The following is a 16,849-nucleotide window of genomic DNA, read 5'->3' on the forward strand; positions in this document are numbered from 1 at the left end:
TTACCGATATACCCCTTCTTTACCCTCTTATATATAAAAGAATGCTCATTTTAGTCATTTTACATCATCAATAAGCTAATCCAAACATTTTTTTTAAAAACTCCTTTTCAAAAAGTTCTTTTCCAAAATTCCTATGATAAGCTTAGCCAAACATGTTCTTAGCTTCAACTTTCAAAGATGTACTTCTTATTTGATTTATGTAATAATCTTGGTGTAATTTATATATCTGATTATCAAAAGTTCTTGTGTTCAGTATTCAAATTTAATCACTATGTCTACTTCAACCAGTTCTGGTAGATCAAAACACAGTGCTAGAATCGTCCAACAAACCACTGTGGATGCAAAACTCCATGCAGATTTTGAGAAATCAGGGGAATCTTTTGATTACTCTAGTTCGGTGCATGTTAGCAGCACCGCGGTGGTTAACGAGGAACGTTCCGATAAGGTGACCACCGCATACCTTCACCACATCCAAAAGGGCAAGTTAATTCAGCCCTTTGGATGCTTATTAGCCATAGATGAGAAGACTTTTAGAGTAATTGCCTATAGCGAAAACGCCCCCGAAATGCTCACAATAGTGAACCAAACAGTGCCCCCCGTAGGTGAATCTCCAGTTATCGGTATAGGAACAGATGTTAGAACAGTATTTTCCGGTCCCAGCGTGAATGCGCTGTTTAAAGCCCTAAAATTTGGGGAGGTATCTTTACTGAATCCCATTTTGGTCCACTGTAAAACATCCGGGAAGCCCTTTTATGCGATTATCCATCGGGTAACGGGTAGTTTGATCATAGATTTCGAGCCCGTTATGCCTAATGAAGCCCCAACGACAGCTTCGGGTTCTCTACAGTCTTACAAATACGCGGGCAAAGCAATAGCTAGGTTACAGTCTTTACCTAGTGGCAGCATTGAACGACTATGTGACACGATGGTCCAGGAGGTTTTTGAGCTCACGGGTTATGACCGGGTCATGGCTTATAAGTTCCATGATGATGATCATGGTGAGGTGGTGGCCGAGATCACTAAACCGGGGCTCGAACCATACCTTGGGTTACATTATCCTGCTACTGATCTCCCTCAGGCTGCAAGATTCTTGTTCATGAAGAACAAGGTCCGGATGATTTGCGATAGTCGAGCCAAAAATGTGACGGTAGTTCAAGATAAGAAGTTAAAATTTGATTTGACGTTTTGTGGGTCGACCCTCCGGGCTGCACATAGTTGTCATCTACAGTATATGAAGAACATGACCTCCATTGCCTCTTTGGTTATGGCTGTTGTGATTAAAGATGCAGATGAGGACTGTGAAAACTCTAGTCCTCAAAAAGGGAAGAGGCTTTGGGGCTTGGTAGTGTGTCATCACACATCCCCGAGATTTATCCCATTTCCATTGCGTTACGCGTGCGAGTTTTTAGCGCAAGTTTTCGCTACTCATGTCAACAAAGAATTGGAATTGGAGAACCAGATTCTAGAGAAGAATATCTTACGAACACAAACACTTTTATGTGATTTGCTAATGCGGGATGTTCCTTTTGGTATCGTGTCACAAAGCCCGAACATTATGGATCTAGTGAAATGTGATGGGGCGAGTCTTTTGTACAAGAATAAGGTGTATCGAATGGGTGTGAGCCCTACCGGGTCTCAGATTCACGATATAGTCTCGTGGCTCTATGAATACCATATGGATTCAACAGGATTGAGTACTGATAGCTTGTGTGATGCGGGATATCCGGGGGCTCTTGCTCTTCCTGATGTTTGTGGGATGGCATCGGTTAGGATAACCGAAAAGGATATTCTTTTCTGGTTTAGGTGTGGCACGGCTTCGGAGGTTCGATGGGGTGGTGCAAAACACGAAAAGGGTGAAATGGATGATGGTAAGAGAATGCATCCGAGGTCTTCGTTTAAAGCGTTCTTGGAAGTTGTGAAAAATAGGAGCTTTCCATGGAAAGAGTTTGAGTTGGATGCAATTCACTCATTGCAGCTTATCTTGAGGAGTGCTTTGAAAGAGAATGAAGCTGCAGGTTTGAACTACACGAAGGTGATTCAGGACGGTTTTTATGAACTTAAGCTTGATGGGATGCAAGAACTAGAAGCTGTCACAAGTGAGATGGTCCGGTTGATTGAAACCGCTTCCGTACCAATACTTGCAGTAGATGTTGATGGCTTAATAAATGGATGGAATACAAAGATTGCTGAGTTGACCGGTTTGACCGTTGAAGAAGCCATCGGACGCCATATTCTCACACTTGTTGAAGATTCTTCAGTTGACACGGTCCAAAAGATGCTAAATCTGGCAATGCAAGGTATCCTTATTATCTGATTATTACAACTTATAACAAAACATGATAGGTGTTCATTCATGTCTTTTTTTCTATATGATTAGGAAAAGAAGAAATAGGTGTGCGGTTTGAAATCAAAGCATACGGATCAAAGAGAGAGACTGGACCGATCACACTTGTGGTAAATGCTTGTTCAAGCATGGATGTAAACGGAAATGTTGTGGGTGTGTGTTGTATTGCCCACGATATAACTTACCAAAAGACTATAACGCACAAATTCACACGAATAGAAGGCGATTACAACGCTATAGTGCATAGCCCCAACCCACTGATTCCCCCAATATTTGGAACCGATGAATTCGGTTATTGTTCTGAATGGAACCAAGCCATGACAGACTTATCTGGACTATCAAGAGAGCAAGTGATTGGTAAAATGCTTTTGGGTGAGGTTTTTGGGACCCGTGGAGCATGTTGTCGGCTCAGTAATCAAGAAATGTACATAAACATCAGCATTGTTCTTAACAAAGCTATGATTAGTCAAGAGGCAGAAAAGATTTCTTTCGGGTTCTATGCTAAAAGTGGAAATTATGTGGATTGTGTGTTGTGTGCTAGCAAAAGGGTGGATAACGAGGGCACGGTTACCGGGATTTTCTGCTTCTTGCATTTACCAAGTAGAGATCTTGAACAAGTTATCCGTTTTCAGAGACTGAATGAGCAAATTGCAGACAAACGACTTAAAACTTTAGCGTATATACGAAGACAGGTCAAAAATCCACTTTCCGGGATTATATTTTCAAGAAAAATGATGGAGGAAACCGAGCTGGGAGATGAGCAAAAGGAGCTTCTTCACACAAGTGCTTTGTGTCAGCAACAACTCAATAAAGTACTTGATGACACTGATCTTGATGGTATTGTAGACGGGTAAGTTGAATTATGAGTAAGGGGAGTAGGGGACGGGTAAAACCTGATCTTCATTAACATGTGAATCTCTCATCTAAGCCGGCCTTATGCAGGTATTTGGATCTTGAAATGGCTGAGTTTACACTCCAGCAGATCTTAGGGGCCTCCATGAGTCAAGTAATGACAAAGAGCAATGAAATGGGCATTCAAATAGTGAACAATATAGCAGAAGATACGTCGTTTGAGAAACTATACGGTGATAGTGTGAGGCTTCAGCAAGTTCTTGCAGAATTCTTGTCACTATCAGTCTCTTGTACACCACCTGGCGGCATCCTCATAATCGCAGCCAGTTTGACGAAAAACCATTTAGTTCAGCATGTGAATTTGGAACTAAGGTATGCACGTTCGTGACGACTTATGGGCTTGTTTGTATCGACACTTGGCTTATATGAAGTCGTTTTGGTAGGATAACACATACTGGAGATGGGGTGCCAGAGGAGCTGTTAAGACAGATGTTTGGAAGCATTTCCGACGCAACGGAGGAGGGAATAAGCTTGGTGATTAGCAGAAACCTGCTGAAGATCATGGATGGAGATGTGCAGTACCTGAGGGAGACCGAGAGGTCGTCTTTCATAATAAATGTTGAGCTTGCCTCTGCTGGTACAAAGAATACATGAAAAGACTTCAGGTTATTCAGATGGTAGTCGTCTTCATATTGTTCTTGTGTTGATGAACACTAAAGGAAAATAGAGTGTGAATATGTTTATATTGTATTTCTCAATGAAAAAAGATATAATGCAGAGAAAAATGTAGAATTTATATAATGTTTATGGTCATAAAGAAATGAAAATAGAGGTGAAGAAGATATTACAACATAATATCAATCAACTAACAAACTACAGCAACTTTTCGACCCCTCATGGGCGAGGCTTTGTTTTTAGTAGATTAGAGTTTTCTATTCCGAAGGGGATGACGGCGCAATTTGTTGCCCGTCTACCTGCTATCCTTATGTAATTTGCCCCATGATTAATTTAAGTATTTTAATTAAAAAAAATACACCACAACATATGCATATACACTCATAAGTACTTCTAAATTTACACCATTGTCTATCATGTGACTCAAACCCTCATCCTTGTGGAGAGGGATAACACTATGTATACACCGTAATACTGCTAGGTTACAACCCCTTTCGCAAATGTAAACAAATAACTCAATATTATGCTACCACCAATGCCACAAAAACGAGAAATGAAAAAATAGGTAAAAAAACGACAATAAATGCTAAATCTCATGACTAACAATCCCTCCTACCATCAACGGGTCTTCAACAGTAATTCACAACTCCTTAGGTCACAAGGTACTCATACTTTTCTTTCTATTATCTCACACATCTCTCTCTCTTTCACATCAGCGTCACATCACAGTATTTCATTTTTTTTCCTTCCCAAAATAGGGGGTATGGTTTTTTTTCCTTCCCACGCATCCCATAAACCAATTTAAACTTTTATTTTAAATCAATTGAAATTGTCTATCGGTATCATTGGTGAAATACACACCTTCCTTCCGGAAATTTTTGGTATCGTCGACAAAAAGTCGGAGTCCCTTACATATTTTGATTTGGATCCTTGATTCCCGTAATCTTCTTCCTGTTTCAACAACTTGCTTTTCAATGTCGGATAACCGTTGGATTAAATTAGGATCGAGAGTGATTCTTGAAGTAAGGGCGGTGTCAGGAGGTTTTAAATTCAAAAAGCCAAAAGCCATTTTAGTTCATTATGTTGAGAAAGTAATATTTAACTATTTATATTATCAACTACTACATTCACAAGTGTCGGCGCCGACCAGGCAATAGTTCAGGCCCTTTATTTTATCAACTACTACATTCACAAGTGCCTACGCTGACCAGGCAATAGTTCAGGCTCTTTATTGGGCTAAATGGGCGGCAACTTTAATAGTGCTAGGCAGCTGCCTGGCACTCCCCTATTGGCCCAACAAATTTACGATTTTATCCCCCTTTAAAATTACGATTTTGCCATCAGTTAAAAATTATGTTTTTGCCCTCACTTAAAAATAAATTTACGCTTATGCTCCCAGCTAAATATTTCAATTTTGCCCCCGGTTAAAAATTACGATTTTGCCCCGTTTCAATTTACAGTTTTGCCATTAGTTTTTTTCCCTTAAAAATACGATTTTCCCATCAGTTCAAAATTATGTTTTTACCCCACTTAAAAATAAATTTACGCTTTTGCTCCCAGCTAAAAATTCCAATTTTGCCCTCGGTTCAAAATTACGATTTTGCCCCGTATAAATTTATAGTTTTGCCATTAGTTTTTTTTTTCTCACACCTAAGTTACGATTTTACCCTCAACTTAAATTTACATTTTCCCCATCGTTTTTGTTTGTTTTCCTGGTGACATTACAAGTTTGCCCTCAGTGTAAAATTACAGTCGTGCTGGCAACTTCCTGGCACTCCCCCGTTGGTCCATTTAGTTTACAATTTATCCCCGAATTAAAATTATGATTTGGTCATCAGTTAAAAATTACGTTTTTCCCATCGTTTTAGTTTTTTTTACCAAAACTATAAAGGTTTCTTGTTTTAATTGGTTTACTCGATTTAATTTTTTTTTCGTGTCAATGAGTTGCCTAACACTAGCTCATTAGTCCTGAAAAATTACAGTTTTGCCTGAGCCCAAAATTACGGTCTTATCATCGTTTTTGTTTTTTTTTTTTTCCTAGCAAAATTATAGTAGTCTTTTTTTAATTGGTTGAGAATTATTCGGCCATCGCCCCGCAACACGGGCAGGGCATCTACTAGTTTCTATTATACTAAGAAAGTTGATGAATAGAAGTCTCTTATTGAAGTCTGAAATTCAGACTTGATCCGAAGTACATGCTTGCTACTTAAGGTTGATACCGAACAACTTCATTACCGAAGAGCTTGTGTGTTACCGAGCAAACGTTGTTGATAGCAATCAACGTGTTTGTTACCGCCGGTAGAGTATGATTCCAAGACATCAAGGATCCAATCAAGATCAGCAATCGACGTGTTTGTTCGCAGAAGGTGCTATCGCTATGTGTTATGGTCGCGGGAAAGGCCACATTGGCTGCGGGACAAGGAGAACACTGGCCAGTCACCTTCGGTCAAACCGGCTAGTCACCGTGGTTGTCCACCATCTGGTTCGGTTCAAGATGTTTGCACCACCTTTAGTTGAACCGGCCGGGTGGGTTTTCTGTTTCGAGGTTGGTTTCTACGTTCGAATTAAAAACTTCAGTAAAAACTTGCATTTGTTAAAATCATTGTTACCTACTAGCTTTGCATTTTACAATCATTCCTTTGTTGGGTTAACGAGTTCACAAAAAAATTACAACAAACTTAACACCTGCAAAAGCATACGAAATGCAATCATACGGCAGAGTGACCGATCAGACCGCTTCAGCATCATGCAAGCAAACGGTTATTTGTTGTCGATTTTGACCAAGATTGAAAGCACCCTGACCGGTCGCTAGCATGTGGGGCAAACCGTGCCCCCCATTTTTAAGCTTCATCGATGGTTCAAACCTCGACAGCGTGGTCAACTAATAGTCTTCCTTCTTGGGACATTCAGACGCCCTGTGCCCGGACCGCCCGCAGTGGAAACATGGACCCGCAATTTTTCTGTTATATTTACACATTGATGAACCATCACCTTATAACCTCTTTTTAAACAGTTTTTATCTAGATGGTGAAATCTGCACATGTACAATACCTGTCACGGTTTCCAGATGATGGAGCACGTCGTCTATCACTAATCAACCAATCACTTCCACCGCTTCTCGAGCCACCACTTGACCAACTACTGCCACCACCTCTTCCGCCACTCCTACCGCCTCTCCTGAAGTTATTATCCCCTTCATCACCTGATGAGAATCGACTGTTACCACCCCAACCACCTCGGGACCCACTAGAACCACCTTCCCTTCTTCCACCCCGTGACCTTCTCTCGTTTGAGAACCTACCATAAAAGTCACTTGCCGGACCATCGTCTTCCAGTACAGGCAACTGCAAATAGTACACAGCAGCAGTAATTTAGAGACGGTGGTTAAAAAGCTGTTTGCTCATCAATGAAGTGATTCGGGTTATGCTGAATTTCTAAGGCGTCAAACACATAAAATAAAATAAAAAAATCACTTGAACATGAAATCTGTCACAAAGGCAAAAGCCACAGGAGAGGTATTTTAATGCATAAAACCTAGTAAACTATTTTATTTGAAGTTCAGATTATTGTATCAAATATATTAACACACAAATTGCCACCCATCCATTTTAACGCCCCCACCTAGGGTAAGCTGACGAGCTCGTAAGCTACCCGAGATTGGCTCGCTAAAAGCTTTAATCGACTTGAGCTTAAACGACTCTCGAGACTAAATTGGAGATCATCTAATAAATGAGCGCAACCCCAAGTTTCTTATACCAACCTTGACTAAGCCCGCGAGCCTAAACAAGTCTATTATGTACACAAATATAATACATTTTTATATAATAAACTAAAGATATAATTACATATAAATATAAATAATTAACTAATATCTAAATGCTGTATATATATAACTAGGTTAGAACCCCGTGTATTACACGGGTTAAATAAATATAATTTTATGTATTAAATAATAAAACAATATACATCTTTAAAAACCTCATTTATTACCCGGGTTGAATAAATGTTATTTTATATACTAAATAATAAAAAAAAAAATTATATCTTTAAGAACCCCGTGTGTTGTATGGGTCGAATAGGTGTAATTTTAGATATGAAATAATAATAAAAAAGTTATATCTTTAAGAACCACACGCATTGCATGGATTGAATAAATGTAATTTTACACATTAAATAATAAAAAAATTACATCTTTCAAAACTCGTGTATTGTATGTATTGAATAAATGTAATTTTGTATGGTAAATAATTAAAAAAAGTTATATCTTTAGAAGACACGTGAATTACACCGGTTGAATAAATCTAATTTTATATACGAAATAGTAAAAAAAGTTATATGATTGAAAAAAACTAACGGTTATACTGGATACGCGATGAGTTATAGCAAATTAGCAACCATTTGAGTGATAAAATGCAGGTATCAATTCTGACAATTTGATTTATGAATTATTAATAAAATTGATATAATATTTTTTTAGCAACGAAAATAAAATTATATTAATACAAAGTTTGATTTTTGTTATAAATAATTTGATTTACTTAAAAATATCTTAAATTAACAATTTTTTACCTTATCTTTTTAAGGGTGGTAGGGGTGGTTATCACTTATCACTCACAACATTCAATCAAGTTCCACCATGTTATCAACCATTATTCCATCACTCACAACCTTTTTAGTGGAAATGGTCATCACTCACCACCACACCCAACAATTTCCCCCACAACCAACAATTTCCCTCACCACCCAATACCCCATCACTCTTATTTCTAAAGGCAAAAGATCAAATACAAATAATCTTAACATACTAAACATACAAATTGAAGGAAAACCCAAAAAGACAAGGTGGCATTTTTGTAATTACCACCAACTATCAAAGTTACAACCAAAAGTACCTAAAAAACACAAATTTTTTTTTAACATTTTTTATTAAAAAATCGCTACATTTCGTTAGCAAAAAAAAAAAAAAAAAAAAAAAAAAAAAAAAAATTTGGCTGCTACTAAAAGTAGCGATTTTTTAATAAAAAATGTTAAAAAAATAAAATAAAATAATTTGTGTGTTTTTTTTTTTATTTTTTTAGGTTTTTTGGGGGGTTTAGTTTTTAGCATTTTAGCTTTGGGGGGGGGGGGGGGGGGGGGGGGTTAGGTTTTTTTTAGGTTTTTGGGGTGGGGGGTGGGGGGGTTAGGTTTTTTTAGGTTTCTGGGGGTGGGGGTTTGGGGGGGGGGGGGGGTTAGGTTTTTGGGGGTGTGGGGGGGGGGGTGGGGTTAGGTTTTTATTAGGTTTTTGGGGGGGGGGGGGGTTTAGGTTTTTTTTGAGGGTGGGGGGAGTGGTTAGGTTTTTTTAGGTATATTTGTAGAGTAACTTTGATAGTTATTGATAATTACAAAAATGCCACCTTGTCTTTTTGAGTTTTACTTCAATTTGTATGTTTAGTATGTTAAGATTATTTGTACAAGAACTTTACCCTATTTCTAAACTATAAATTATCAACAAATTTATGCTTTATGTTGTTGTAACATAGGCATTGGAAGTTTTTCAAAAAATTTTTGCATTTTTCACTTTAAACCTAAAGATTTTAATCTTTTGCATTTAACTTCTTTGATTTTTTTTACTTTTAACAAAAAACTTTTCATCTTTTCCAATTTAACCTCAACACTTTTTTTATTTTCAACTATGGTTCCCCCATACTTTTTATCTTTCGTAAATTTTTTGTTTTAAGTTTCGTAATAAATTTTTCAAGTTCACACGCCACAACATGCGTGTAGGGTTCAATTTATAATTAAAACTAAAGAAGAGATACCATTTTTAGTACAAAATGTATTATTAACCATCCTCTTTATGTTTTTCTAAAAGCAGAGTTCTAAATTTTGAAACACCCTTGCTATTGTTATAATTGTTTCCAAAATAGATAACGGCATAGCAAAAATAATAGGTTTAATAAAATGGATAGGGATAATATTGTTATTAATTAAAATCCATAATATAATAATTATATTTACTTAAAAACAATCTATAATATAATAATTATCTTTATTTGAAACAAATTATATCCATAATAAGTTGGAGATAGGCGAGAAAACAAAAAATAGAGGACTCCAATGAATGACACGTGTCCCCCATTTAGTTTCTTTTATTATATGTATAGATTATATTCATAGGATAAGGATCATGTGAGAAGTAGTAGGCTATTTGAGAAACTTGAGAAGCATTCTGGACCACACATTTTCCTTAAGCAAAAAAATGAAAAAAAAAATGTAAAAAAAAATGCAAAATTTTTTTTTTGTTTTTTTTTTTTTGAAAATGCAGGTTTTTCTTTTAGAATTTAATTTTTTATTATTTTTTTTAATTTTTTTTTTTTTGGATTTATACACATGTGTATATTGTTAATCTTTTTAACTATACATATATGTATATTGTCAATTATACATATATGTATATACATGTTTAGAATTGAAAAATAAGTGTTATTTAGGGTTTAGCATTAGTATTTAGGGTTTAGCATTAGGGTTTAGGGTTTAGCTTTATGGTTTAGGGTTTAGCTTTAGGGTTTAGCTTTAGGGTTTAGCATTAGGGTTTAATAATAGTATTTAGGGTTTAGCATTAGGGTTTAGCTTTTGGGTTTAGCATTAGGATTTAGCTTTAACTTTTTTGGGTTTAGCTTTATCTTTGGGGTTTGCATCAGGGTTTAGCATTAAGGGTTTAGCTTTAGGGTTTAGTTTTAGCTTTAGGGTTTAGCATTAGAGTTTAGAATTAGGGTTTAGCTTTAGGGTTTAGCTTTAGGGTTTAGCATTAGGGTTTAGAATTAGGGTTTAGCTTTAGGGTTTAGGGTTTAGGGTTTAACATTAAGGTTTATCTTTAGTGTTTATGGTATAAGGTTTAGGATTTATAACACATATTTTTTCAATTTTAAACATGTATATACATATATGTATAATTGTCAATATACAAATATGTATAGTTAAAAGATTAACAATATACACATGTGTATAAATCCCAAAAAAAAAAAAAAAAAATTAATCCTTAAAGAAAAAGCTGCGATTTTTCCAAAAAAAAAAAAAATTGCATTTTTTTCACCTTTTTTTTTGCATTTTTTGCTTAGGGAAGATGTGTGGTCCAGATTGCTTCTCAAGTTTCTCAAATAGGGTGGACTTCTCTTAGGATCCCTACCCTATATTCATATATATAAAACAATGTATATAACTAGAATAATTAAATAACAAATGAGCGGAGTCCGAGCTTGAAAAACAACTCACGATCCTAGATTGAGCTTTAGACATAGAGCTCGATAGGAGCCCAACTCGTGCTCGATTAGTTTACACCCCTACCTCCACCCAGTATCATTCACTCATTCAGTAACGTGGAAAATCAACAAACAACACATTTGAATGCCGAACAGAGTTTACCTTGCTAATTTTTGTAATTGTGGTGCCAGGAGGTATCTCCTTGGATAACAGATTTTTGGCAATGTCTTCCGGAAGATCAAAAACCGCACCTTGAACCTGATAACACATAACATATATACACGTCATCGAAAGCAAAGTCTTGTGAAACATTGATAAACCATTAGGTGTATACCTTTTTGTCTGCTATAACATGTATTTTTCCAAGTACACCAGCAGCAGTAGCATAAACACTGGACAAGAATCCCGTGACTGTTCTAGCCGACATGTACCCTTTTATTGATGAATCAGAATCCCGTGTCATTTGTAACGTTGTCCATCCCTATTATGCAACATATACAACTGCCCATTAGGCAAAAGTGTTTTGTGTCAACAAACCCAACCTCACATGTTTTGACCCATACAAAAAATGACCCGCCCGGCATCTTATCCGACCCACCCATGTTGCTGCCGCTTGGCATCTCAAACAAGTGGTTATGAAAATATACCTGCTCGTGTGTGATAAGAGAACGGGAGGATGGAGGTTGGGAGAAACCGCTCATGTGTGCAAGGGCAGCAGCAAGAGCCCGTGTACCCTGTTGATCGTATAGCTTTTGTGCAGTTGGGGTGAAGAAGTCTATGGACTCATCATGAACGCCAGAAAGGGTAGCAATCACTTGCTCTGCTGATGAACCCAATACATCGTCAACACCTGGAGGGCTTATGAATTCAAATTTGCATCCCACATCTTGCTCGAGAGTTTTGACTGTTCTCCTTTGACTATTTGTGTACATCAAAATGGCCTTGCCTTTCTTTCCTGCACGCCCGGTTCTTCCAGAACGATGCACAAAAGTCTCCGGATCATTCGGTAGTTCATAGTGGATAACCTGGAAAGCAGTTTATCAGGTCAGAGGATATCAAATATAAGTAAATAACATCATTACATCAAAGAGAAGGAACATACTAAGTCAACATTTGGTATATCGAGCCCACGAGAAGCAACGTCGGTGGCAACAAGCACGGTAAATTTTCCTTGTCTGAATCCATTAAGTGTTCTTTCCCTTTGATGTTGAGATATGTCACCATGTAATGCCTCTGAAGCTATACTACTAGTCAATGCCATGGAGACTTCATCTGCATCCCTTTTTGTTTGAGTGAATATAATGGTCTTCCCACCCTTTGCGTATACCTAAAACCATTTCAAACCATAAGACTTTCCATCAATCAGAATCAGGGGTGTTCACGGTTCAGTTCGGCCGGTTCTGACGAATGTTTTGGGACAAATCACCATGGTTTCAATAAAAACAACAAATAAAACCAGGCGGGTCCGACAGACCCGCCGGTTAGGAATCGATATTTTTTATTTTCAAATTCGTTAGTATGTATTAAAAAAAAATAGAGTAAATTGCGGTTTTGGTCCCTGTGGTTTATAGCCCATTGCAATATTTTACAAAATCCAAATGCCTTGCAGCTTACATGCCAAGGTTTCAATTTTATTGCAATTTTACTCCACAAGACTAACTCCATCCATCTTTAGTTTAATCCTAGTGACATGAAAAGCATGTAATGGGCAAACTTCTCTTGAAGTAAATTGGTGCATAATAAAACAACGTTGCATGCTCCTTTTACAAAAACATGGCATACTTCTCTTGCTTGTAAGATGATTCATGGTTTTAATCTTTAGATTTTAAATTTTCTATTTTCTTTTTTTTTCTCAACCGCAAGTCAACATACATGTTGTGACTTTCTAAACAGAACTCATAACACTTACGTATATATACTTACATATGTGTATTAATATAATATTACATATATTTATAATATAACCTTTAAGCTAATCGCATATACACATACATGTCTACACATTAGTGATAATTGGTGATTAATTTATTTAGTTATTTATTTTAGTTTGATCGGTTACTCATCTAAACATATACGTTAATACCTTACACCTCAAACGACTATTTTACTTGTTATTGTTATTATTTAGTTTTTCTTATATGTATACAACTTCAGGTAGAGGATCCTGTAAAAAGTGCTCAAAGTGTGAGAAGTGTATTATAACACTATATATAATACTATATAACACCATATAAACACCTTATAACAATATGTAACACCATATAATACCATATACCACTATGTAACACTATATATATTATATAACAAATATAACACTATAGTTTGTCTGATAGCATGTCTATGATAGATGTATAATGTTATATTTGTTATATAATGTAATATAGTGTTACATAGTGTTATATGGTATTATATGGTGTTACATATTGTTATACGGTGTTTATATGGTGTTATATAGTATTATATATAGTGTCATAATACACTTCTCACACTTTAGGCCCTTTTTACACTATCCTTACCCTACAACTTCAAACTAATAATTTAGACTTAAATAATATTTGTTTCCATCAATTTTGATGGTTAATTACATTTTTACCCATCACATGCTTCTCATGTGACTAGGATTGGCTATAAACCACAGGGACCAAAATAAAAAATGATATAAGATGGTATAAGTAATTAAAAAAGGCAAAACGGCCGGTCCCAAATTCCAGACCATAGGCCAAACTGTTAAATTGGCAAACCGCCAAAACCAAATCGTGAACCGAACTGCATAAATTTCAAACTGGCTGATGCACTTTGGTTTGGTCGGTTTCGACAGGTAATATACACCCCTGGACAGAATGATATAAGATGGTTATGAATATAATACCGTGACAAGATCACCAAGCATTGACCGCTTTGTAGTTGAGGTGGTTGGTATAGCATAAAGCTTGATACCTTCTGCCAGCTTTTCGTCTTGGTCACCAACCTTATATGCAGAAACACAAAACACATTAAATATCACACGAATCAGAAAACATCAAATGACGGGTTTTATAGGTAAAACATGTTTCAATAGTTTCAAAACTCACCAAATCGATTGTCAATGGTGTTTTCAAGTATTTCCTCGAGAGTTTCTGAACCCAACGGGGCATCGTTGCTGAAAAAAGCATACTCTGCCTCTGTGGCGGAAGTTTTTCAAGGATCGTTTCCACATCTTCCTCAAAACCAACCGCAAGCATTTGATCGGCCTCATCAAGAACCAAGAACTGAACTTCTCCTAATTTAAGAACATTACTGTTGACCAGGTCAATGAGTCTTCCAGGAGTGCCAACCACTATATCAACGCCGCGTGACAGTTGATTTTTCTGTAAAGTGTAAGAGACACCGCCATAGACACAAACAGTGCGTAGATACGGGGCGGACTCTTTGATTTCTGTTTCTACTTGCTTTGCCAGTTCTCGGGTCGGTGCAAGCACTAAAACTCTTGGAAGGCGTCCTGCGAGACTTTAAAGAAACAGAGATCAACCCCTTGTTAGATCATACAATATATTATTCAAAAGGAAGATGTGAAGATTTTTTTTTTGTATAGGTACCTGTTTCGGTTGTCTTCATCCTCTTCAGTGAGTCGTTTAATTATAGGAATTGCAAAGGCTAATGTCTTCCCAGTTCCCGTTTTTGCACGCCCGATAATATCGCGGCCTTCTAGTGCAGGAACCAATACAGCTCTCTACATCGTCAAAGAAAAACAAACAGAATTATTAGAATCTAGATAGTCCGGTATTGTGGCTGTTGGGATGTGCATAAGCTGCTTAAAGTTGTAACTATAACTTATTATGGTGTCAATGTTTAGCAAAGGCTAATTATTTAAGAAGCTAACAAATAAATTCATAACAAAAATATAATTTCATTTTTACTCATTTATTAAATATAATTCATAATATTCTTTTTCATACACTTCAAAATCTTATAACCTAAACTGTTAATTTATGTCAATATATATATACAGGGTTAGGATCGTGTGAGAAGCACTAGGCTAATTGACACACTTGAGAAGCATTATGGACCCTCAGAACAAGGTTAAATATGATATTATTATCAAAAGAATAAGGTTAAATCCTTAGGAACAAAAAAAAAATATAATGACTTGGGAATGGATAAGGTTAAACCCTTAGAACAAAAAATGTAAGAACTTGAAAATGGATAAGGTTAAACCCTAGCAACAAAACATGTAGTTACTTCAAATTGGATAGGATTAAACCCTTGAAACAAAAAAAAAGTAACAACTTAAAAGTGGATAAGGTTAAACCCTTGAAACAAAAAAAAAGTAACAACTTAAAAGTGGATAAGGTTAAACCCTAGCAAGAAAATGTAATAACTTGAAAATTGGATAAGGTTAAACCCTTAGAACAAAAAATTTAACAACTTGAAATTGGATAAGATTTAGCCCTTAGGAACAAAAAATGTAAAAACTTGAAATTGGATAAGGTTACTTAAACCCTTAAATGTAATAACTTGAAATTGTAGAAGGTTTAAACCTGATAAACTAAAAATGTAATTACTTGAAAATGGATAAGGTTAAACCCTAGGAACATTATCAAGTTTAACTTGAAAATAAAACATTCTAACAACATAACTTATAAAAATAAAGTATAAACAAAACAAAAGTAGAGAAATGGTGAAATTACTTGAATTGGGAAAAGCTTAGTAATCCCTCTTTTCTCAAGAGTTTCAACCAATTTTTGAGGCAAACCCAACCTACTAACTGCAAGCTCATCATCACCACCACCACCATCATTAACATCATCAATGGAAGCTTGAAATTCAGACACATTATCACCACCACCATCTTCCAAGGAAGAAGCTTTATCAAACAAAGCAAGACCCTCAAAGAGGTCCTCACTAATAACCGAATTACGGGCCGAAACAGCCGACGCAACAAAAGAAGAAGAAGAAGAAGAAGAAGAAGCACCGCCGGCAATGTTGTGTTTGAGTGTGGGTAGGGATATGAAGTGGGGTTTAGGAGATATGAAGGGAGGTGAAAGTGTGGTGGGTCTTGTGGGCAGTTGGTAGAGGGAGGAGACGCCTATGATTGAAGCCATGACGGTGGTGAATGTGGTGGCGGAACGGCGGGGGTTGGAAGAAGGCTGGAAAGATAAGGAAGGGTGAGAGGGTACCTCTGTCTTGTTGGGATGCCTGTAACTGTTATATATATGCCATTTTTTGTTTGTTCTATATTAGTGACAGTATTATACGGTTTAAGTATATAAAGGGTGCTACTTTCTACACCCCCCTATTTACTTTTTTCACCCCTCTCCTCTCACATACTTACAGGTGGGGCCTGCGTGGGACCGACAGTTTTCCTCTCACAAGGGGGGGTGTAATCAGGAAGGAGGGGGGGTGTGTATAGAATGGGCCTATATAAATTTATAAATTATTTAATTTTATTTTCTTTTCATAAATATATATAAGTGAATTTTTTTACCATAGATGACGTAACAATTGGTCATGTGTAAAAACCGATTCTTTTAGAAATAAACCAACTTTACATAGAAATTCTCCTATACTTTTATTTATCGCATGACATAGGACGAGAAGAGACTATCATCTTTTCAATTTAAACGGAATCCTTCTATTTGGCAGTATTAAACGAAATCTAGGGATAAACGTTCAAGTGCCAATATTATTTCCGGATAATATGAGTGTCTCAATAACCTGATCACCCAGTGATAGGACATTTAGTCAAGTTCCATTACACAC

The 16,849-nt window shown here is 36.5% G+C and overlaps 2 protein-coding genes across 2 annotated transcripts; one reads left to right on the forward strand and one right to left on the reverse strand.

Moving 5' to 3' along the window:
- Positions 1–205: 205 nt before the first annotated feature.
- Positions 206–4,030, forward strand: LOC110865835 (phytochrome A1). Its single transcript, XM_022115160.2, has 4 exons — positions 206–2,297; positions 2,378–3,194; positions 3,287–3,568; positions 3,640–4,030. The coding sequence occupies exons 1-4, from the start codon at positions 272–274 to the stop codon at positions 3,848–3,850; spliced, it is 3,336 nt and encodes a 1,111-aa protein (XP_021970852.1). The 5' UTR covers positions 206–271; the 3' UTR covers positions 3,851–4,030.
- Positions 4,031–6,435: 2,405 nt separating this feature from the next.
- On the reverse strand, positions 6,436–16,287 carry LOC110865833 (DEAD-box ATP-dependent RNA helicase 3, chloroplastic). Its single transcript, XM_022115159.2, has 10 exons — positions 15,778–16,287; positions 14,686–14,819; positions 14,182–14,596; positions 13,980–14,078; positions 12,213–12,437; positions 11,758–12,135; positions 11,445–11,591; positions 11,273–11,368; positions 6,923–7,215; positions 6,436–6,831 (listed from the first exon to the last, which is right to left on the reverse strand). The coding sequence occupies exons 1-10, from the start codon at positions 16,189–16,191 to the stop codon at positions 6,753–6,755; spliced, it is 2,280 nt and encodes a 759-aa protein (XP_021970851.1). The 5' UTR covers positions 16,192–16,287; the 3' UTR covers positions 6,436–6,752.
- Positions 16,288–16,849: the final 562 nt, after the last annotated feature.

The sequence above is a fragment of the Helianthus annuus genome, chromosome 6 (genome assembly GCF_002127325.2).
Source record: "Helianthus annuus cultivar XRQ/B chromosome 6, HanXRQr2.0-SUNRISE, whole genome shotgun sequence".
Taxonomy (NCBI): Eukaryota; Viridiplantae; Streptophyta; class Magnoliopsida; order Asterales; family Asteraceae; genus Helianthus; species Helianthus annuus.

Coding starts and splice junctions, on each gene's coding strand:
- LOC110865835 (XM_022115160.2), top strand. CDS start 272: ATGTCTACTTCAACCAGTTCTGGTAGATCAAAACACAGTGCTAGAATC. Junction 2,298..2,377: donor GCTAAATCTGGCAATGCAAG/GTATCCTTATTA, acceptor CTATATGATTAG/GAAAAGAAGAAATAGGTGTG. Junction 3,569..3,639: donor CATGTGAATTTGGAACTAAG/GTATGCACGTTC, acceptor TCGTTTTGGTAG/GATAACACATACTGGAGATG.
- LOC110865833 (XM_022115159.2), bottom strand. CDS start 16,191: ATGGCTTCAATCATAGGCGTCTCCTCCCTCTACCAACTGCCCACAAGA. Junction 12,136..12,212: donor ATATACCAAATGTTGACTTA/GTATGTTCCTTC, acceptor ACTGCTTTCCAG/GTTATCCACTATGAACTACC. Junction 11,592..11,757: donor CTCTTATCACACACGAGCAG/GTATATTTTCAT, acceptor GTTGCATAATAG/GGATGGACAACGTTACAAAT.